At 41.6% G+C, this 21,288-nt stretch overlaps 2 protein-coding genes across 4 annotated transcripts in view; one reads left to right on the plus strand and one right to left on the minus strand.

The window, feature by feature from the left end:
- The window catches only part of RNF170 (ring finger protein 170), a 29,541-nt gene extending 24,340 nt beyond the window's left edge, over window positions 1-5,201 (minus strand). Inside the window, exon 1 of one of the 2 annotated variants that reach the window (XM_055335226.1) lies at window positions 5,007-5,201. The gene's annotated coding sequence lies outside the window, so the exon portion shown is untranslated. Of the gene's footprint in view, window positions 1-4,115; window positions 4,340-5,006 lie in introns of those variants that run through there. The other variant, XM_055335223.1, reaches the window with a different exon arrangement.
- The window catches only part of HOOK3 (hook microtubule tethering protein 3), a 112,540-nt gene continuing 95,773 nt past the window's right edge, over window positions 4,522-21,288 (plus strand). The window contains exons 1-2 of one of the 2 annotated variants that reach the window (XM_055335221.1): window positions 4,522-4,778; window positions 13,351-13,436. In XM_055335221.1, coding sequence (XP_055191196.1) covers window positions 4,722-4,778; window positions 13,351-13,436 — 143 coding nt within the window. In that variant the 5' untranslated portion in view covers window positions 4,522-4,721. Of the gene's footprint in view, window positions 4,779-5,379; window positions 5,399-13,350; window positions 13,437-21,288 lie in introns of those variants that run through there. The other variant, XM_055335222.1, reaches the window with a different exon arrangement.

Raw genomic sequence — 21,288 nt, forward strand, 5'->3', positions numbered from 1 at the left:
ACTAGTGAGTCTCAGCCAGGAACATAATAGGGTAGAGGGATATTCCCTTCCCCCTCCTTTGTATTTTTTCTTAATGGGTTACATTTGTTTCTGTGCTCTGCCAAGCGTAATCAATGGTAATATGACTAAATTCCACTGTACAAATCATACGTTTTTTCCATTCTGCTGTATATTTAACTTCTTTGCAAATAAGCTACTGCTTATGATATTGCTTCAAGCACATTTCCAAGAGCTCAGAGAGCCAGGATACTTTAAGTACTGCAGAGCCATATAATGTTTTTTGCATCATTTTATAGCAGAAGTTCCCAATTTATTGAAATGCAGAGTTATTATTATTATTATTATTTTTTGCAGTTACTTTTTATTTTCACAAACGCTGGTATCCCCAAAGAAAGTGGGCTGAGAGAGGGGAGGTGGGGAAGTTGCTGCTAAGTTTCTGGAGACAAGGGAGATCCCAGCTAAACCCTGAGCTCTCCCATGAAGAACTACTAAGAGCTGACCTTGTGAGGAGCTTCCAATAGATCAACTTCCACTAGTAGTTTTTCTTATAATCAGAGTTTTAAAATGGAACTGTAGGAGTTAATAGCTCAAAAATGAGGTATTGTATCATCATTCTCAGTTTAATAAGATGATCTAAGATTATAGAGAATGAATTAAAAAATTGTTTCTACTTGAGGACATGACAAAATAGCTCAGTCTTGAAAAAGTCTTTTTGATCTTAACTTCAGTTCTCCAACTTTTGCTTTATATAGTCAGGTTTTGTCTAGACCAGAACTGTGCTGCTGGTTTTGCTCACTGGCACAGGCTCTGAACTGAAGCCTAAGCACTGCTGCTTGGAAACTAACAGCCCAGATTTTAGATCCAGTTCAACTACAACTGTATCCTCACTTTATTAATCTCTAAGGATCTTTCATTTTCTGCAGAATGTAAAAACTGGGCTTGAGGATTTCTTAAGTTCCTTCCCCCATTTCAAATATGAAAATAAGAGTTACCAGTACTTCATTTTTACTATTTGAGATTCACAGAAACAAAACACCATAGATCTTGGAAACTGGTATAATTGACAGAAGCCTAAAGAGGAACTGGTTTCTAGCTTCGGTTTTGCTATGGATTAACTAGCTAAGTTTAATTGAAGAGTAGCTTAATAGATCAGAGAAGCATAGGCTTTGGAGTCAGACAACTGTGTACTTATGTAAAGTTTGCATCTCAGCTTCCTCATATGCTAAAATATATAAAATTAATTTTAACTATATCAAATGCCCACTTTTAAGTAATCTCTATGCCCAACATGGGCTTGAACTCACAATACTGAAATCAAGAGTTATAGCCAGGTGCCTGGTTGCCTACTGCACCAGCCAGGTATCCCTCAAATGCTCACTTTTTTGACCAGAAAAAAAAAAATAAAATAAAATAAAAATAAATTTGAAAAAAGCTGTTTTATGGGGTTTATAACAAGATAATGAAGGTAAAGAATTTAGTATATTGCTTGGCACATCATATAGGTGCTCAGTAAATGGAAACTATAATATTTTGATTACTATTTTTTAATAGATTTTATTTTTTAAACCAACTGAGCCAATCACCCTTGATTACTATTATTAACAACTGTCAAGAAACATTATAAGGGATCCCTGGGTGGCGCAGCGGTTTAGCGCCTGCCTTTGGCCCAGGGCGCGATCCTGGAGACCCGGGATCGAATCCCACATCGGGCTCCCGGTGCATGGAGCCTGCTTCTCCCTCTGCCTGTGTCTCTGCCTCTCTCTCTCTCTCTCTCTCTCTCTCTCTCTGTGTGTGTGTGTGTGTGACTATCATAAATAAAAAAAAAATTAAAAAAAACTTTATAAAAAAAAAAGAAACATTATAAAACTTAACCATGCCTTCTCCATAGCTGCACTATGTTGCATCTCAAATTCTGTTTAACCAAAGCTCTAAGTATGCATTCCTTGGGAAGACAGCATAAACTTGGGAACACTGCCACACAGGACACTATTATGTTTATTTAAATCTGGTAAACAGCTATAAAAATAAATAAGTCTGATAATCAGCTATTGATGAGAACTAGTCCCCAACTAACTAGAGTAAGAAGACAGCTAAGACAAGCTGCACTCACCTCTCTCCTTAGTCTTTTCCAAAACTTTCAGGAAAAAAAAAATTAAGAATAAGTGAAAGGTAGGAAATTCCGTAACTTCCAAAGGAGAAACTCAGTGTTTTTTAACCCAAGTTCATGTAGAAACACGACCATCACATGATTTCTGCAATTACTCACATTCAAGAAGTTTTTAATATAATTTCCTTCATTGAGAGCAACTGGAGCCACAAATGAAATCTCAAGTACACTGCAGTATCATATATACATGTACTGCGGGTGAGCAGTCAAGACTGAAAATGGAAGCTTAGGTCATGTGTGTCAAAGCCTTGAAAACCTGAACAGCTGGAGTGAAGGTGTTCACAACACCACAGTCCCTCCAGAACAGGCTAGCATCTGGTTCTTGACTTCCAAAGACATGTTGCAGGTGAGTCAGGTTTAAGCCAATGTAACATATACTTACTGACTTTACGTGCCTAACAAGGGTAATGGTCATTAACATGCTAGGGATTCTGTGGAAACAACCTAATGTGGAATGTAGGAACTCTGGTTTGACCGAGACCCAGACGCACCAACAGAGGAAACAAGAGCAGGTGAGACACACTTATTTCTAAAGATTTCTCTTCCCTTGGTGTAGGGAAGATTTTTTTTTTTTTTTTTTAAGACCACTGAGAAGACTTCAGGTCAGTTTTTTACATTTACAGAATGATAAATTCATCACACGTGAAATGTTAATTGGTACTTTGTAAAGCATCATTAAAAACTCACTCCAGGGACACCTGGGTGGCAGTTGAGCGTCTGACTTTGGCTCAGGAAGTGATCCTGGAGATCACTTTTGAGTCCCACATCCGGCTCCCAGCATGGAGCCTGCCTCTCTTTGTGTCCCTCGTGAATAAATAAGTAAAATCTTAAAAAAACCAAACAACTCACTTCAGTTCTGAATGCTCAATGACAAAAACCTCCTCCTGATGGGAAAAGAGGGGCTCCAGGAACTCGCAAACCAAAGTAAAGATGTGCTCTAGAAGTTGTTTGCTGCCCTCCAAATAAGTTTGGCATTATCCGGTAAAGTTCATGCATTCCCTGTAACTCAACGATTCTCCTAGGACTCCAAGGCATATATCCTAAGGAAGCCCCCTACACCTTTGCACTAGTATCCAGGTGTTTTTAGTAGCCTCAGCGGAACAACAAAAGCCCATGAACAGAATGGATACCCTATTACACAGTGAAATACTAGACAGCAATGAAAATTACCTACAGATGTACACAAATTTACCATTAATTTAAAGCCACACAATACACTGATCCCACTCATAAAAGCACAAAAAAAGTACTATATTGTTTAGGCACGCATACACAAGCAGGAAAATGAGCATCCTCGAAGTCAGCCTAGGGAGGGAATCGTTCTCAGGACGCAAAGTAGGTGTGGGTATGACTCCTGAGCTACGGACAGTGTCCCTCTGTTTTTACCTGGGTGTTAGTTACTATCTTCCCTAAGCATGTACGTTGCATGTACTTTTCTGCATGTCTTATCGCCTACAAATACACGGGGACCTCGCGCAAACCCACGCCTCTGGAAAGGTGGGCGCTGGCGGGCCACCCTGCAAACCCCGAGAAGGCCAACGCCTGGTCTGCACCAGGACACAGGCCCGAGGGCCGCCGAGGTCCTGGCGCACCAACACCTGGCGCACACCCCGCCCTGCTCAAGCAGCCCAAGTTTCCGGGGAGTCGAGGCTCCCCGCGACCCCGGGAGGATCGGCCGGCGTCCTCCCCAGGCAAGCACCGAGCACCGCGAGCCGTCTGCCAACCGCGCCCGCCCCGCCCCGCCCCTGCCCCCGGGACTCCGGGCTCAGCGCCGGGGTTCCCGGAGGACGGCGGCGCCCCCCGCCCCGAAGCCCCGAGGCGCCCCCGGGGGCAGCCCGCCCACGCCAGAGCCCGGCCGGCAGCTCCCGCGGGCCCGGATCCGGGTGGGCGTGGCCGGGCGCGACCCGGCGGCCGCGGAGGGGGAGGGGGAGGGGGAGGGGGCGCGTACCTCTCCGGCGCAGAGGCTACCTCGCCAGTTCCCGGTGACAGAGAACGGAGGTTATTTCCGGGCACGGCCCCCGCCACCCCTCCCGGGCAACCACTAGCCGTCCCTTTTTTAATTTGGAGAGCGGACACAGGCGCACGCGCACTGCCGCGCTTCCGTGAGGCTGCGGGCGGACGGCGGAGGGGGACCCGCCGCCGCCTCAGCCGCCGCCAGGGCCCGGCGCGTGCGCGCGGGGACACGCAGGGGGCCGGCGTCGGGGCGCGCGCGGGGCGGGGAGGCGGGCCGGCCGGGCCGATTGTGCGCAGTGGCTGGGCGGCCGCGACTCTGGCCGGGGCCGGCGCTCTCCGGGGGCGGGGACGCGGGGCTGCGGGCGTGGCCGGGGGCGCGCGCGGCGGGCGCGCGGTCCCGAGTGAGCGGAGAAGGAGGGGCGGCGGGGGTGACGGTGCTAGAGCCGCTGGCGGCGCCGGGGCGGTAGTCGGCGGCCCGGGCCTGCGGACGAGGTGGGCCGGAGGCCAGGTCAGCTGCCCGGACCCTCCGACGCAGCCCCGCACCGAGCGGCGGCGATTTCTGGCGAGGTGGGGAGGCGCTGCCAAGCCCCAGCCGGGGAAGATGTTCAACGTGGAGTCGGTGGAGCGGGTGGAGCTGTGCGAGAGCCTTCTCACTTGGGTATGTGATGCCTGGCGGGGACCCCCTCCCCCAGGCCTCCTTTCCGGGATCCCCCACGCCCGTCGCGGGGGGCGAGCGCCGAGGGCGGCGGTGCCGTCACATCCGGGGCCTGGGGCGGGCGGGGCCGGGGGACGCCGGTGCGGGCCGCGTCTACGCGGGCGGCCGGGCGGGGCGGGGGGCGGCGGGGCGGCGGGCGGCTGGCAGGGCCCGGGTCCGAGGGAAACTTGCCGGGCTCGGTTGTGGGCTGCCCTCCGAATGGAGCCACCCCGGCGCAGGCGGCACCGGGTCCGGGTTGTTGGCGGCGGCGGCGGCGGCTCGCGCGGCCGGGACCCCGAGGCGCCCGCGGGCTCCGCGGCCGGGAGAGGCCCTCGGGAGCTTTGTTGTAGCGCCGCGGAGCTCGGAGGGCGAGCCGGGCCCGCCGCGGGAGGACCACGGAAGGGCGCGGCGCCCACACACGGTATTCAAGGTGCGAGATGCGCTGCCGAGGTACTTATTAGGGTAATAGGTAAACAAGCCTGGAAGATACGTGCGCATCAGTGATGGAACTCGACATTTTGGGGCGACGCTCTGGACCCACGACCCTAAATTGCTAGACACATTAAAATCGTCACGTTTTGAATGTATGTTCAGTTCTGCTGCTAGTAATTGTGCCTTTCGCAGCCTCTTTGAGAGCCGGTGATGAAACCCAGGCTTCGTGTTTCACAGAACTTGGTGTCAGTTTTCGGGGCGGGGGGGGGGGTGGAGAGGTCTGCAGAGTCACGGGATAAACCTAGTGCTTTTTCCAGGAGTTTTCCTCATTGCTAAAAACGTTAAATGTAATTTCTAGGATAAGAGACGACTACGTCTATTGAGGTGACTACAGCGTTTGGGGTTCATGTTAAAGATAAGATACAGATGTCAAAGATGCTGTTCGGCGGTTCCTTGAGTTCAGATCCCTGAAGTATATACATTTCGCCTTCCTGTGTGGGGGCACTTAGGTGAAAAGGTTAGAAAAGCTTTGCCTTAGGTAGGTTGCAACAAAGGTGGTGTAAATACTCTGAGACTTTCATAATGTGCCAGGAATCAAATCGTGCGCTTTGATATACGCTGTAACTTTGATGTTAGGCTATTCTTGGGAGTTCAGGGTGTTTTGTTTTTGGTTTTTTGCAATAATATACACTTACCATACAGCATGCAAATGTAATGGGTTCCATCTTCAGACGAGAAGATGGGTTTACCTACCTGCTCTATTTTAGGGAAAACTGATAAGCCGCATAATGTGGCCAAGGCAGGGAAGAGATAAAGGAAAAGAATGAACGACCACATTTTTTGATACTGTGGAGGGAATAGATTTGGCAGAGGTTGTAAACAGAAGATTAAGGATCTTAAGATGTGCCTTTTTGAGTCTGTACAAGCAAGTTCTTCCCTCAATGCTAGAAAAAGGCAACACGGCAAAGATGAGGAAGTTAGCTAACTGAACCTGAAGTAGGGCTTCATTGTTTAAAGTCTAGAAAGACAAGTCTTGAAAACAGGCTTATTTGAAGGGCATCTGCAAAAAGATGGTGATTCATTGCACTTATTTGGGTGAGAAAGTTTGGAGGGATGCTAACAGAAGCACACAGTATGAGAGCATCTATGTAGAATCTGGTAAATATCAAGAAAACAAAATCCAGGTTATCAGAGAGGTCAGGGAATATGGCATAGTAGAAAAGGATTTTTGAAATGTCACTGGAAGGCTCATCAAGTAAAATTTTTGGAGAAAATTTTCAAGAACAACTGGAGGGCAGATTCTACACAGAGATGTACAGTTCTGAGATTTGGAAACATTTTAAAACCTTGTGCATTGAAATGTTTCAAAATAAAGTTGAGTTTAAATGTTGGATTCTCTTTAAGTTGTCATTATAAAAAGCAGAGTAAGTGTTTACGCAGAAAATGTTTGAGGTAGCTAAAAGTGTACGTTTGGTCTAGTAGTTCCCCCTCGTATCTGGAGGCCAGCCTGTGTTGAAAACAATTCCAAAACCAAGTGTAAGGGGGAAAAAACGTATGCAGTACGCTCCAAAGAAAGACTCCGTTGGTGTGCTTAGCTGGCTCAGTGAGTAAAGCATGTGATGGCACGGAGCCTACTTGGGAAGACTCCCATTTGGACTAATTTACTCTACATAAACTTTTAGCCACCTTGGCCATATGAATTCTGTGCACACCGAAGGTTAGGAAGTGACTGCTACACTCAGCAAGATAACAGATAGTTGCCAGTGTGACCTAGAAGATCTAAGAACTGAAAGCTCATTCTTGGAGCTGACAGCCTTACAGAATTCAAGAGCCTCCATGCTCATTATTGAAGATCATAATTAGATCTTGAATATCAAAAGTTTGTTTTCACTACATAGCATTTAGTACTAGATAGGAGGAATTCTTCCACTGGAAATAGTTAAAATAAGAAAGCCTCAGGACTCCTGGGTGGCTCAGTGGTTGAGTGCCTGCCCTTGACTCTGGGCATGATCTCGGAGTCTAGGGATCTAGTCCCACATTGGGCTCCCTACATGGAGCCTGCTTCTCCCTCTGCCTATGTCTCTGCCTCTCTCTCTGTGTCTCTCATGAATAAATAAATAAATATCTTTTAAAAAAAGCATCAGGCACTTTAAAGGCATGATTATTAGTACCTATCCAGGATTAATTTCTGTGGACTTCTAATTGCCTTGAATGCTGCATATTTCTATTGTATACTAGCCCAAGAATCAAATGTTCCAAATTTTTGTTGAAAGAGGAATGCTTAGGGAAAAAAAAGTATCTTCCTACCAGTGGAAAACACCTTAAGTTTAAATTCCAAATCAGAGTTTATGCAGCAAGCAAGTTCAGCAGGATGTGCTTGAAAATTTACACTCTACCTCCTCTCCCCACCCTCTGAGTCAAATTATATTCTTACCTGTTAAAGAAAATCTACCTTGCATATTATACTTTCAGGCTTAATTTCTTGAACTTTACATGAAAAGATTGCTCTTTCCTAAGTTTTAGAGACTGAAAAACCAGAAAGAATCTGGAATGCTACCAGTTAATGGCAAGAAGCTAAGTGGGGAAAGAATCATCACATAGGCTCAGTACATTTCTTCTGAGAAGCCCAGCAACATTATCGTATCCATGTAGTTTTCATATTAGTTAGCCAATAAAATGCATTCTAGTTTATAGACTTGGGGAAGGTATGATTATTTGTGATGGTATCTCCCACATTCCATTCTGTCTGATCTACCTAATTCCATTCTATCAACAATTTTTTTTTCTGTGATGGAGGAATAAATCAATGTATAGAAGTTAAAGTACAAAAAAAGCGTAATTTTTTCTTTTTTTAAAAGATTTTATTTATTTATTCATGATAGATACAGAGAAGGGCAGAGACACAGGCAGAAGGAGAAGCAGGCTCCATTCAGGGAGCCCGACGCGGGACTCGATCCCAGGACTCCAGGATCACCCTGGGCTGACGGTGGCGCTAAATCGCTGAGCCACCCGGGCTGCCCAAAAGTGTAATTTTTCTTTCTTAAAAATTGAGGATCGATATAAAATGATAAGAGCATAGGTTCTGACATGGGCTATCAGGGTTCAAATCGTATTTTTGTTTCATACTAAATGACTTTGGATAGCATAACTTTATCTCTCTCTCTCTTTTTTTTAATATTCACAAGAGACAGAGAAAAGGCAGAAACAGGCAGAGGAGGAAGGCCCCCTGCAGGGACCCCATATGTGGGAGTTGATCCCTGGTCGCTGAGCCATCCAGGTGTCCCTATCTCTGTTTCAATTGCATTCCTTCCAGTGTTTTTTTTTTTTAATAAATTTATTTTTTATTGGTGTTCAATTTGCCAACATATAGAATAACACCCAGTGCTCATCCCATCAAGTGCCTCCGTCACCCAGTCACCCCCACCCCCCCCGCCCACCTCCCCTTCCACCACCCCTAGTTCCTTTCCAAGAGTTAGAAGTCTCTCATGTTCTGTCTCCCTTTCTGATATTTCCCACTCATTTTTTCTCTTTTCCCCTCTATTGCCTTTCACTATTTTTTATATTCCCCAAATGAATGAGACCATATAATGTTTGTCCTTCTCTGATTGACTTACTTCACTCAGCATAATACCCTCCAGTTCCATCCACGTCGAAGCAAATGGTGGGTATTTGTCATTTCTAAAGGCTGAGTAATATTCCATTGTATACATAAACCACATCTTTATCCATTCATCTTTCGATGGACACAGAGGCTCCTGCCACAGTTTGGCTATTGTGGATATTGCTTCTATAAACATCGGGGTGCAGGTGTCCCGGCGTTTAACTGCATCTGCATCTTTGGGGTAAATCCGCAGCAGTGCAATTGCTGGGTCCTAGGGCAGATCTATTTTTAACTCTTTGAGGAACCTCCACACAGTTTTCCAGAGTGGCTGCACCAGTTCACATTCCCTCCAACAGTGCAGGAGGGTCCTTCCAGTGGTTCTTATGCTTTAGTGTATTGATTAACATTGTTGGAGGGCTCATTAAAACACAAATGCTAGGCCCCATGTCCAGAGTTTATAATATAGTAGGTCTGGGCTGGGGCCTGAGATTCTGATTTCTAACAAGTTTCCAGGTAATGCTCTTGTTAGTGGCCTGGGGACCATACCTTCAGAATCACAACTCTAGAGCAGGGATTTTCAATTTTAGCATTATTGACATTGGGGTTAGATGATTGTTTGTGGCCGTGCTCTGTGCATTGTTGAACGTTTAAAAGTAACACCCCCCATGAATGAATGAATGAATGTAGCATCCCTGGCCTCTACCTACTAGATGCCAATAGCACATGCCTATTTGTTAAAATCAAAAATGTCTCACAGGGTGCAAAATCACCTCTGGTTGAGAACTGCTCTAGAGCTACTAATTCCAGGTGATCTCATGCTTTACTTTTCTCATGCTTTTGTGGGGGAGGGTGAGATGGAGGCTGGGTGATGTTAATAGAGCTTCTCAGAATTGAGAGGTTATGATCTTTCAGGTAGAATATCACACCTTAATGCACTTAGGTATAATTATCTTTAAATTTTATCATGCTACTGTCGCAACACATCCTGTAGATGTTAACACAGTTTATGAGAACTGGTAGATGATAGATTTTTTTTTTATTCACATACCTAAAATCCATCCTTTTAAATAAGTGTACAGTTCAGTGATTTGTAGTATGATCACAAGGTTGTTCAACCATTACTACTACCTAATTCTAAAAACATTTTTATCATCCTGAAAGGAAACTCCATAAAGATAGATTTTCTTTGAGACCTGCTTTACTTTCATCTCAAAGCACAGGTGGATATCATAGCCTTCATCATCAACTATTTACCTTAAGAGCCAATACAGAGAAAGTAATTGTTTAGAAGCCATATTAATAATAATAATATAGTTTTTTCTAAGTCCCAAAGAGAAACAGAATTTTAGTACTAAATTATTTGCATTATTGAAGAATTACTTTATGTTTTTCTTCTAATTGGCCAGAGACACTTTTCTAATCTGCTTTGGATCAGAGGGTTCCAAATGTCTAACCAGTGTCCCATTGCATAAGAATTATTTGATGACCTTGTTAAGCATCAATTCTCAGCCTTTTGCAGCTTCCCAGATGATTCTGAGGTACACCAGGTTTGGGAACTGCTACTTTAGACTTAGCACAGTACCTAATGTACATTCATTTTCTCATTTATTCCTTTACCAACACACCTCCCCATAAGGTATTTTTCCCAATTGCTAGATTTAAAAACTCACATTGAGAGAGGTAAAGTGGCACACTCAGGTTCACACAGCAAATTAGGAGCAAAGCTGGGATAGAATTAGTTCATTACATTCAAATGCTCACTGAGGGCTTATTCTATGTCAGACATTGTGCTAAGATTAGAGGTGAAGAGATATTAAATGAGTTGTGACCCTCACTGCTGCCTCTTTTTCATTCTAAACCTACAAGAAAGAGATTGATTTATCAACTGTAAAATGAAAGCAGGTGCTTATCTCTTTTTAAACTACATTGTTACCACATTACTATTGAGAAGGTAGCTGGAGATAATGTAGAATAGGATTTAATATCAGTTCCTACAGATGATGTTTATTTGTTCCGTTTATTCATTTACTAATTATTTATTAAAACTTTACCAGGAATGATATTAGTGTTAGGGAATGGCTTCTTTTTACTGCCTCTCCCAAATGGAGTAAGAACCACTTGTTATGTGATCTTTAGGATAATTCCCTTAGTTTCCATCACCATAACCATCACTACTCACAAGACTCTCCTGTATAGAATACATAAATAAGGTACCGACTGCATTTATCAGTAGCTTTTTTTTTTTAAGATTTATAAATGATACAGTATAGAGAAGTAGACACCTACTGTTACGAAGTGAGAAAATTCCTAGAACCGAATTAATAGAATTGAGGACAGTTTGTCAGTATTTATCAAAAACCTTGAAATGTGCATATACTTTGACCTAGTAATTTCATTTCTGAGTGTGTAACCTAATAAATAAAAATGTGTGAGAAGAATTGAGTATTTTTCCCAACATTTCCATTGTCTCTACTTGGTTTGACCTCAGCTATGTTAATACTGTAAACCTACTAAAATAGGTCTCTGTGCCTCTTTCCCTCCAATCCTTTCTTCATACCGCATACAGGATGATCTTTATACAGTGCAAATCTCATTGCCTCAGTCTCCTGCTTGGATTCCTTTGCTTATTGCCTCCCCGGTCCCCACCCCCCACAGTTGCTCTTAGGATAAAGTCCTGACATGGCTTATGAAGTTTTGCACAGTGATGCCCCATCTTTCACAATTATATTCTTTAACCTCTTCCATCTCTTCCTGTTCCCACCCCCCATCCCATGCTAAGCTGTTTCTCATTCCTAGATTGCTTCTCACTGTCACTTCTAACCTTTGTGTTGGTGTTTGCACATCCTGTCATTCTCTTTCATTTTGCTAAACTATAAACTGTGCAAGAGCATGGCCTGCATCTGTCTTTTCTTAATGATTTATTTTCTTCTAAGTCTTGGTTGCACTACCGAGTAGAATCATTGTTGGCTCAGCTGTATTATCTTATGGAAATAATTTCTATTTCTCAACCATGTCATGCTGATCATTGCAAATTTAGTTGGGAGTTTTGTTTTTTGCAAAGTTAGATCTAATTCAGAATACATTTAAAATCAGAATTGAATATCTAATTTCAACTAGTGAATGTGACTTCTACATCTGTATAGAGGTATTTTGGTTTTGAGTAAAAGAAGTCTCAACCTGGCCAGTCTTTTTTTTTTTAAAGATTTTATTTATTTATTCATGAGAGAGACACAGAGAGAGGTAGAGGGAGAAGCAGGCCTCTCATGGGGAGCCCAATGTGGGACCTGATCCCAGGACTCCGGGATCATGCCCTTAGCCAAATGCAGGTGCTCAACCACTGAGCCACCCAGGTGTCCCTCAACCTGGCCAGTTTTTTTTGTTTGTTTGTTTGTTTGTTTTTTTAAGATTTATTTATTCATGAAAGACACAAGCTGAGAGAGAAAGGCAGAGGCATAGACAGAGGGAGAAGCTGGTTTCTTGCAGGGAGCCCGATGTGGGACTTGATCCCAATCACTGAGCCACCCAGATGTCCTGTCAATCTGGCCAGTCTTAAACGAGTTTATCTCACATAATAGGCTTTACGGTTTTTTTGTAATTCAGTGGCTCAATTTTGGCCTCAAGGACCTAGTTCTTTGTATCCCTCTTTGTCATACACTGCATTGGCCTCATCCTAAAATGTATTCCATTAAGAGCCCTAATATGACTGCTTGTGGCATTTGAGGCAACATACTTGTTCACATCAAGAGGAGATTGGCTTTTCTTTCCTAGAAACTCAAGTTTAAGCATCACTCTGCAACTCTTTGGTTCAGATTGTCTTTGCCCTGTGAGTCCTAAGTCAATCACTAGTAGAGGGGATGAAGGTACCATGACTTGCTTAGATTATCTGTGAGGAGAATGGATGCTGGGATGTCACTAAGTATCCACCACAATTTCCTTACTACTCAAAGGGAAAAAATTACAATGAGAACCTGCAGGTGGGACGCCTAGATGGCTCAGTGGTTGAGTATCTGCCTTTGGCTCAGTGCATGATCCTTGAGTCCTGGGATCAAGTCCCACGTCAGGCCCCCTGCAGGGAGCCTGCTTCTCCCTGTGCCTGTGTCTCTCTGCCTCTCTCATGAATAAATAAATAAAATCTTAAAAAAAGAGAGAGAGAACCTGTAGGAAATTTCCCATAAGGGAAAACTTTTCCAACTTCTTTGCTTTTTAAAATTTATTCCATGGGACACCTGGGTGGCTCTGTGGTTGAGCGCCTGCCTTCAGCTAAGGGCGTGATCCTGGAGTCCCGGAATTGAGTCCCACGTCGGACTCCCTGCATGGAGCCTGCTTCTCCCTCTGCCTATGTCTCTGCCTCTCCCTCTCTGTGTCTCTCAAGAATAAATAAAATCTTAAAAAAAAATTTATTCCACTCCCAAGATGAGATCACAAAAAGAAACCTACAAACTCTGTATGGTTAACCATGGAATCTCCCCCCTAAACCTCTACGCTCTTTTTCTCCCCACCCAGATCCAGACATTTAATGTGGATGCACCATGCCAGACCGTAGAAGATTTAACGAATGGGGTTGTGATGGCCCAGGTTCTTCAAAAAATGTAAGAATAAATTGCTTTATCTTTTTGTATGTTCTTATATGTGAATATTTATTAGATTGGAAACGTGAACAAAAAATATATTTACATGAAGTGTGTGTTATATGTAGAATAAGAACTGTAAATGTCAGTGATAATTTTGTTGGCATATCCTTTAGGTGCAGATTGGCTGAAGGTTTAATTAAAGGTATAATTATTATAACATGCCATTGGTTTTGGCATAATTATTTGCTCTTGTGTTTCTCAGCATAAACTTGGCAGAAATTTTCATGTCCAGTGATGAGATTTTCTCATTGGAGAAGAATTTAGAGGCTTACTCCCTCTTTTTTAAGGATTTTGCTCAAATGTTATCAGTGAGGCCTTCCCTGACCACTCCTATAAAATAAGTGACTACCATTCATCTATGCTCCGTTTATATCCCTTTTAACCTTTTATGTTCTTCTCAAAGGTATGTAACACCATTTTATACGTTCATTTGTTTTGTGCTGCTTCCCTCCCCACCACCCATGTATATATACACACAGTATAAGATTCACACAGGTGCAGAGAATTTGTTTTGTTCACCATTGTATCCTATCATAATGTTTGATTTTTAGTTGAATCAGATGATAATGTTCTTTGTAGATCACAAATGGCTAAATATGATCAGTTTTTCATGATTCAGCCTTCATCATGGTTACTCATGTCTACCGAATGAAAGAATGACATACTTATTTGAGATATATGAAACATACATGATTCTTCTAAGTACTTGAAAAAATAGATGGTAAAGTTGATATTGTATGACTATTTCCAACTTTTGACCTAGGAAATTTTTAAATAAAACTTGTAAATTTAAGGAATCATTAGGTTTGATGTGATTTGGGGTATACTTTTGTCTTTTGAAGCACTGAGCTCTTAGTAGGCTTTGTGATTTGCATATGAGTAAAAAGATTTCCTGCAGTTTTGTTAAGAATCAATATGAACAGGGGATCCCTGGGTGGCGCAGCGGTTTGGTGCCTGCCTTTGGCCCAGGGCGCGATCCTGGAGACCCGGGATCGAATCCCACATCGGGCTCCTGGTGCATGGAGCCTGCTTCTCCCTCTGCCTGTGTTTCTGCCTCTCTCTCTCTCTCTCTCTCTGTGACTATCATAAATAAAAAAAAAAAAAGAATATGAACAGTAAATGAATTCTTGCTCTTGTTCACTTTGCAGTGAGCTACATAGAATTGTCCATCTGAAACACAGTTCAGATGCCTACATTTCAGAAAATCTGCATGTCTTTAGAACTAGGGACACATGCTTGAAAACTAGCTTGCTATTGCTTTTGTCTGTAAGTATATGGCACACCTCTCCAGATACATAGGTACACAGACTTTTTGGTGGAGCTTGAAGGCTCATTTGAAACCTGATCATTCTTAGTTCTAGCACCCTGAGAACAGTAATCTGCTGATTTTCATGGTCACTTCTGTGTGGTGCCCTAATAATTTTTAGCCTTTGAATGGTCTCGAGGGTTTCACTGAAGCTAAGTAAGCTTTCCAGGTATGTGTCAGTAAATGAATTTTTTATTTAAGTTAGGGTAGGATTTCTGTCATTTGCAGAAACCAGGAGAAGGAGGACCATACGTATATATTGTTTTACCAAATCAAGATTATAGCATACATGATGTTGTGCAAAGTGATTAATTTACCAAGGTCTTGTAGACCTGTTTCTTATCAGTACTTAGTTTTTTATCTTTTTTCCTCCCAAAATGTTGCCTTTTTTTCCTTTTGTTACAGTAAAACATATACAGAAAAGTATACTTAAAAAACTGATGAATTCGTGTGTGCATATGCACATCTGTATAACCATCACCCAGGTTGAAATACATATCTAGCCCCAGATGGTTCCCCCATGACCCTCCCTAAATCTGTATCCCTTCCCCAAAGATAGCCATAACTCTGACTTCTACACCAGTAGTTACTTTGTTGGACATCTTATAAAGAGAATCATACAGTATGTAGTCTTTTGTGTCTGACTTCTTACAGTCAACACAATGTCTGAGATTCATTCATATTGTTGCATATTATCTGTTTTTAATATCTGTATATGTACAGTTTCAAGGAAGTTCAGTTCCTTTTTGTCCCTTTGATATTTATTGAGGGTTACTTTGTGTCCAACACTGGTGATACAAGGGTAAGCCAGAACCTACAGGGCAGTTGCCTTCAGAGAGTTTATAACCTTGGGAAAGACAGATTTTAAATAACTATGAAAACAAAATTGCTATTTAACTAGTGCTACAGAGCAGAAATACATAATGTTATGAAAGTTTGTAAAGAGATGGATTTGACTTAACCAAAGATGTCACGTTATACCTGAAAAAATAAAAAAATTGAATCTGAAAGATGATTAGTAATAGATTTCTTAACATGCAGAAGACCTTTCACAGAAGAGGCTTTACAAGCTGATGGAGTATGGTGAACACCACCACCGAAAGAGAGAGGGTTTGAGTGACTAAAGCAGAGAGGGAGCATGTTACAAAATGAGAATGGAAAGAGAGATGTTGCCAGACCATATAGAATCTTGTGTCTTTATTCCAAGCGATATGAGAGGCAGGGAAGGGTTGACAGGGTCAGATTTATATATATATTTTTTAAGTTTTTATTTAAATTCCTGTTAGTTGACTTACAGTGTAACGTTAATTTCAGGTGTACAATATGGCAAGTCAACACTTCCTTTTTTTTAAGATTTTATTTATTCATGAGAGACACAGAGAAAGAGAGACATGGGCAGAAAGAGAGTCAGAGACATAGGCAGAGGGAGAAGCAGGCTCCCTGCAGGGAGCCTGATGCGGGACTTGATCCTAGGACCCTAGGATCACGACCTGAGACCTGAGCCGATGGCAGATGCTCAACCACTGAGCACCCTGGTGCCCCCAGGTGCCCCAGTGAGTCAGCACTTCCGTACACCTAGTGTTCATCACAAGTGCCCTCCTTAATCCCCATCACCTATTTAACTCTCTGGTAGCCATCAGTTTGCTCTCTGCAGTTAAGAGTGTTTCTTCCTTTGCGTCTCTCTCTCTTTTTTAAAAAAGATTTATTTATTCATGAGAGAGACAGAGAGAGAGGCAGAGACACAGGCAGAGGGAGAAGCAGGCCCCCCTCAGGAATCCGATGTGGGACTTGATCCAGGACCCCAGGGTCACGCCCTGAGCCGAAGGCAGACGCTCAACCACTGAGCCACCCAGGTATCCCTGTGTGTCTCTTTTTTGTCCCTTTGCTTGTTTAGTTTCTTAAATTCCGCATAAGAGTGAAATCATATGGTATTTGTCTTTTCTAACTTATTTTGCTTAGCATAATACTCTCTAGCTCCATCCATGTTGCAAATAGCATGACTTCATTCTTTTTTTGATGGCTGAGTAACATTGCATTATATATATATATATATATATATATATATATATATATATATATATATATATATATATACCACATCTTCTTTATCCATTCATCTGTTGATAGACATTTGGGATGTTTCCATAATTTGGCTATTGTAAATAACTTTTTGAGGAGCCTCCCTACTGTTTTCCACAGCACATGCACCAGTTTTCGTTCTTTCTTTTTTTTTTTTTTTTGAGTTTTTATTTTATTAAATCCCAGTTTGGTTTACATTTTGAAAATATTCTGGCTGCAGATATAAAATTAAGTAAAAGAGGCCATAAAAAAATAAATAAAAGAGGCCATAAGGATGAGGCATGATCACTTAGAAAGAAATTTGTAGTAAAATCATAAGGGAGATTATTTTGGATTAGGAGATAGTGAAGGAGAGACAAAATGGATAGACTCAAAATAGTAAAGAAAACCAAATGTTGGTGATTGATATGGGGTAGTGGAATAAAAAAAAGGTATCAGAATTGACTTTTAAGTTTCTAGCTTAAGCAAGTACACAGAAAGGGGTGCAAATGAGTGATGTGGGAATGCTTAAAGGGGATCTACTGTGGAGGAGTGCTGGATATATCATGGGTTTAGTTTGGGGGACATTGAACTTGAGTAGTATTGAGATATCAAGAGAAAATGCCAAGTTAGCATTTGATCATACAGGTCTAAAGTATGGAAGAGAAAGAAGTCCAAACTTCCAGAATCAATTTGGGTATCTCTTAATCGAAGCCATTAGTGTAGATTAAGTCACTTAGGGAATAGTATAACATAAGAGGAAAATACATATATCCTGATCCTTGAAGAGCTTTGAGATTTAATTCTGGTTGGAACCTCAAACAACAGAAGTACCAGAGAGGTATGAAGAAAGCCAAAAAGAATGTGGGTGCTGAGCAGAGTTTCACTGGAAATTGCAAATCTTTTCATTTTGTCTGAGCTGAGAAGTAAAAAAACTATCCTTCTGTGGTTTCAACAGAAATTTTATCAAATACGAATGAGCCTAAGTATGTTTCTTTTTAGTGTAATTTTTTAATCTGTCAAGCCTTTTAGTCATTTTTTGGTTCATCTATTTTCCAGCTTCTAAAATTTTGTTGCTGTTGTCTTCTTTCTCTATTTTTGTCCATATAGTTTATGTCTCCCTCTTTTTTAAATTAATAGACTTTTTTTTTTTAAGGACAGATTTAGTTTCACAGCAAAATCGAAGTGGGAAAGAGTTGCAATATGGGATGACAGAAAAGTTCTGGGGGTGGATGATAGTGATGGTTGCAAACACCATGAGTGCACTTAATGGCACTGAACTGCACACTTTAGTGTAAATGACAAATGTTATGCTGTGTATATTTTACTATTTTAAAAAACATTTTTAAAAATTGAGCATAAATATGGTAAATTCTCACACACTCCTTGCCCCACCACACACAGAGCTTCCCCCACTATCAAGATCCCACACCAGATGAACCTATGCTGAAACATCATTATCACCCAAAGTCCCTAATTTACATTAAAGTTCATTCTGTGTTGTACATTCTATGTAGGGGTTTGACAAATATGTAGTGACATGTATCATCTTTATAGTATCACACAGAGTAGTTTCACTGCCCTAAAAATCCCCTGTGCTCTACCAAGTCATCCTTCCCTCTGCTGTAGATTACCTAGCAACTCCTGATCTTTTTTATTTTTTTATTTTTATTTTTTTATTTTTAAAGATTTTATTCATTTATTCAAGAGAGACACACGGAGGGAGAGAGAGAGAAAGGCAAAGACACAGGCAGAGGGAGAAGCAGGCTCCATGCAGGGAGCCCAACGTGGGACTCGGTCCCGGGACTCCAGGATCACACCCTGGGCCTAAGGCAGGCACTAAACCACTGAGCCACCCAGGGATCCCCTCCTGATCCTTTTAATGTCTTCATAGTTTCACCTTTCCCAGAATGTTATGTAAGTGAATCATAACCATATATAGTCATCAGATTGGCTTCTTTCACTTAGCAATATTCCATTTAAGATTTCTCCATATGGCTTGATAGTTCATTTGTTTTTAGTGCTCTCCTCTTTTTTGTAGCCTTCATGAGATGAAATCGACATATAGTAAATTATACATTTTTAAAATACAGTATTTGATAAATTTTTACCTATGTAGATGCCCATGAGACTACCACCACAACCAAGATAATGAACGTGTCAGTCACTTCAAGAAGTGTTTCAGTCCCTGCCTTCTGCTATCCCTTCCCATCCTCAGGCAACCACTGATTTACTTTTCATTACTGTAGACTAATTTGCACTTTCTAGAAATTTATATAAATGGACTCCCACAAAACGTTTTCTTATTCGAGGGAGAAGGTATGGCTTTTTTCATGCAACATAACTATTTTGAAATTCATTCATGTTGTTGACTGTAATAGTTCATACATATGCCATTGTATAGATATATTGTGATCTATTCATCTGCTGAGGAACAGCTGTGTTATTTTAGTTTGGGACTATTACAAATAAGGCAACTGAGTATTAGCATACAAATTTTTGTATGGACATATGCTTTTCATTTCCCTCTAGTAAAATTGCACCCAGGAGTGGAATGGCTGGAACATATGGTTAGGTATATGTTTAATATTTAAGAAACTGCCAAAGTGTTTCCAAAGTGAATGTGCCATTTATGCTCCATAAGCAGTGTATGAACATTCTTATTTCACCACAGTCTCACCATCACTTGTTAAGGTCAGTGTTTTTTTGTTTTTCAGGAATTTTTAAGGTTTTATATTTCAGTAATCTTTATACCTGGCATGGGACTTGAACTCACAACCCTGAAATCAAGGGTCACATGCTCTACCAACTAAGCAACCCAGGTGCCCCTCTTTTGTTTTAATTGAAGTATAGTTGATACACAGTATTAAATTAATTTCATGTATATAAGGTCAGTCTTTTTTATTTTAGCCATTCTGGTGGCTGTCTAGTGGTAACTCAGTGTGGTTTTAGTTTGTATCCCTAGGATGACTAATGATGTCCTGCATCTTTTCATGTATATCTCTTTTGTGAATGGTTTCCCATGATCTTTTGCCTGTTTTTTATTTAAATTGTTTGTCTTAGTGAATGTAGAGTTCCTTTTTATATTCTAAATACAAGTCCCTTTTCAGATACATGTTTTAAAATATTTTCTCCCAATCTGTGGCTTCCCTTTTCATTTTCTTAATAGTATCTTTGCAAGGTGCAAGTTTCAAATTTTGAAAAAATCTAATATATTTTTCTTTTTTTTATATTTTATTTTATTTTTTTAAGATTTTATTTATTTATAGACAGAGAGAGAGAGAGAGAGAGAGAGAGACAGACAGGGAGAGGGAGAGGGAGAAGCAGGCTCCATGCAGGGAGCCTGATGTGGTACTCGATCCTGGGACTCCAGGATCACACCCCAGGCTGCAGGCGGCGCCAAACCGCTGCGCCACCAGGGCTGCCCTAATATATTTTTCTTTTATGTGTTTTTTTATTTTTTTTTTTAAGATTTTATTTTTTTATTTTTTTTAATTTTATTTATTTATGATAGTCACACACACAGAGAGAGAGAGAGAGAGGCAGAGACATAGGCAGAGGGACAAGCAGGCTCCATGCACCAGGAGCCTGATGTGGGATTCGATCCCGGGTCTCCAGGATCGCGCCCTGGGCCAAAGGCAGGCGCTAAACCATTGCGCCACCCAGGGATCCCATAAGATTTTATTTTTTAAGTAATCTCTACACCCAGCATGGAGCTCGAACCCACAACCTTAGAGATCGAGAGTTGTCCATTCCATTGCCTAAGCCAGCATTAAAAAATGTTTACCAAACCCAGGGTCACTAAGATTTTCTTCTCTGTTTTCCTCTAGAAGTTTTATAGTTGCAGTGCTTACATTTAGGTCTGTGGTGCAGTTTGAGTTACTTTTTTTATATAGGAGTTGATTTTTTTCATTTTTTGATCTATTTATTAAAAGATTTATTTCCCATATTTTCAGGAATTTTAATTATGTTGATCTGCTTAGTGACTAGACAGACCTCATCCATAGATGTTTAGATTCTTTTTTTTTTTTTAAGATTTTATTTATTCATGAGAGACCGGCAGAGACACAGGCAGAGGGAGAGACAGACTCCTTGCGGGGGAGCCCAATGCGGGACTTGATCACCAGACTCTGGGATCATGACCTGAGCCAAAGGCAAACGCTCAATCACTGAGCCACTCAGGTGTCCTGTGATAATTAGTTTTTTGTTTAAGTACTTTTTACTATAGAGCAGTTACTAAAAACATTAAGATGTACTCTATCCTTTCATATCTGTACATTAACAAATACAAAATGAAAACTTCTTTTCCCCTTAAGTCTTGAGGGAACTGTGATTGTTAAATGAATTTTCTATTTTCAGCTCTTTGGTTTGAAGAAAATTAATATTGGTAAAAAAAATCTACAAAGCAGAATCCACTTCAGAGAGCACAGGATGTTTTTATATGAG

Source organism: Nyctereutes procyonoides, unplaced genomic scaffold (genome assembly GCF_905146905.1).
Source record: "Nyctereutes procyonoides isolate TBG_1078 unplaced genomic scaffold, NYPRO_anot_genome, whole genome shotgun sequence".
Lineage (NCBI taxonomy): Eukaryota > Metazoa > Chordata > Mammalia > Carnivora > Canidae > Nyctereutes > Nyctereutes procyonoides.